At 45.2% G+C, this 1346-nt stretch overlaps 1 protein-coding gene across 1 annotated transcript; it reads left to right on the top strand. All coding sequences in view use genetic code 11, as the record gives it.

The window, feature by feature from the left end:
* Nucleotides 1-294: 294 nt before the first annotated feature.
* EGR_11280 (Poly [ADP-ribose] polymerase) lies at nucleotides 295-1170 on the top strand (the record flags this gene model as incomplete). The annotated part of the gene is made up of 4 exons (XM_024500521.1): nucleotides 295-387; nucleotides 457-519; nucleotides 681-781; nucleotides 864-1170. 4 exons carry the CDS (start codon nucleotides 295-297, stop codon nucleotides 1168-1170), a joined length of 564 nt encoding a protein of 187 aa, XP_024345065.1.
* Between the last annotated feature and the right edge of the window lie 176 nt (nucleotides 1171-1346).

The raw sequence follows: 1346 nt of genomic DNA, 5'->3' as shown, positions 1-1346 counted from the left end.
CTCATGCAGCAGGTGTCATTGGAGCTGGGAACCCGACGTTGGGAACTCATTCATTTCCTTTTCGACATCGCCTTAATGACTGATGCCCTGCTGGAGTTTGAGGTAGGTCTTGACTCTTAATGTCGAGCTCTCACAAAGGGTTCGAGCGTGCATCCCAGTTTGTGTCCTTTTGTAGATTATTGTTAGGGTAATGCCACTGTGGAAGATGTCACGAGTGCAAATGGTTCAGGAAACTATGGTGTTTAAGCGATTTCTAACTTACTAGCTTCAAAAATTCCGATCGGAGGGCTAGACATGAGTAGCTTGATTGGCAGCACAATGCGCTTCGATGCGCGCATTCTGCACGACTTTGATCTAAAGGTGGTACCCTTGTTGTACAGCTTGAAGGTGATCGAAACCAAGTCTCGAATGTTAAATGAATGACTGAATCTGGATGTAGCCTATTTCCTTATAAAGGCTAGTGTCTCCGACATCAACCCCCTTGATGAGCACTATGAGGAACTCAAGAATCAGATTGAGGTCTGTACATTGAGCTTTTTCAATCAATGTCTTAATAGGGACTCTTTTCTGATTATACAGTCAGCCCTTGAATTGGGGCTTGGGGAAGTTTTAACAGGTTGCGGACTACCTGTAAATCGCTCACGCTCCAACGCATTCCATCGATACCTCGGAGGTGATAGACGCCTTTTTTGAGGGACGGGGAGTCGGAGCGTATAAAGGTGCTGAACAATCGCATGATGCTCTGGCGCTGTTCTCGTCGCACAGACCGGACAGGCATTCTGTGGGTACTCTTCTTCCACTTAAATCTATTTTAGTAGCTATAATTACTTATCTGTGAGCCCCTCGTCGTTCTTGCTTGGTAGGGCACAAGGTTTGCAAGTAGCACCTTTTGATGCGCCTTCGACGGGGTATTTGTTGAGCAAGGGCGCCTGCTTCTCCGACGTGGTGAGCAAATCCGCTGATTACTGCTGTACCTCGCCCAGTGCCTTCTCCTCTGTAAAGTGGCTGTCGGTAAAACTCAAGACTGTTTCGCTGCCAGTACTTCTCGAGCCTTCAGGCAAACTGGCAGTCGCAGAGGCAAATCTGTGCCTTTTCAAGCTGTTGCTTTGCTCGAAGAGTGTGTCAACCTTCTTTTATATGTACTGCCTCTTGGCAAGCATGCCTACTTGAATATTATGTGACATGTTTTGAGTTCAACGTTTGCAGTTGTTTTTTTAATTTGTTCGTCAAATTACGCTCAACTATGAAATTAAACCCTACAATTGCAATCTTTGCTGTTATACTTTTACTAAAAATCATTTGGTCCAAATCGGGCAAAATAAGTTTGCTTGAAGGAAGTTCCTGTT

The sequence above is a fragment of the Echinococcus granulosus genome (genome assembly GCF_000524195.1).
Source record: "Echinococcus granulosus chromosome Unknown EG_S00710, whole genome shotgun sequence".
NCBI classification, from domain to species: Eukaryota; Metazoa; Platyhelminthes; class Cestoda; order Cyclophyllidea; family Taeniidae; genus Echinococcus; species Echinococcus granulosus.
Note: the sequence above shows the minus strand (reverse complement) of the source record. Positions and strands in the feature narration are given on the sequence as shown.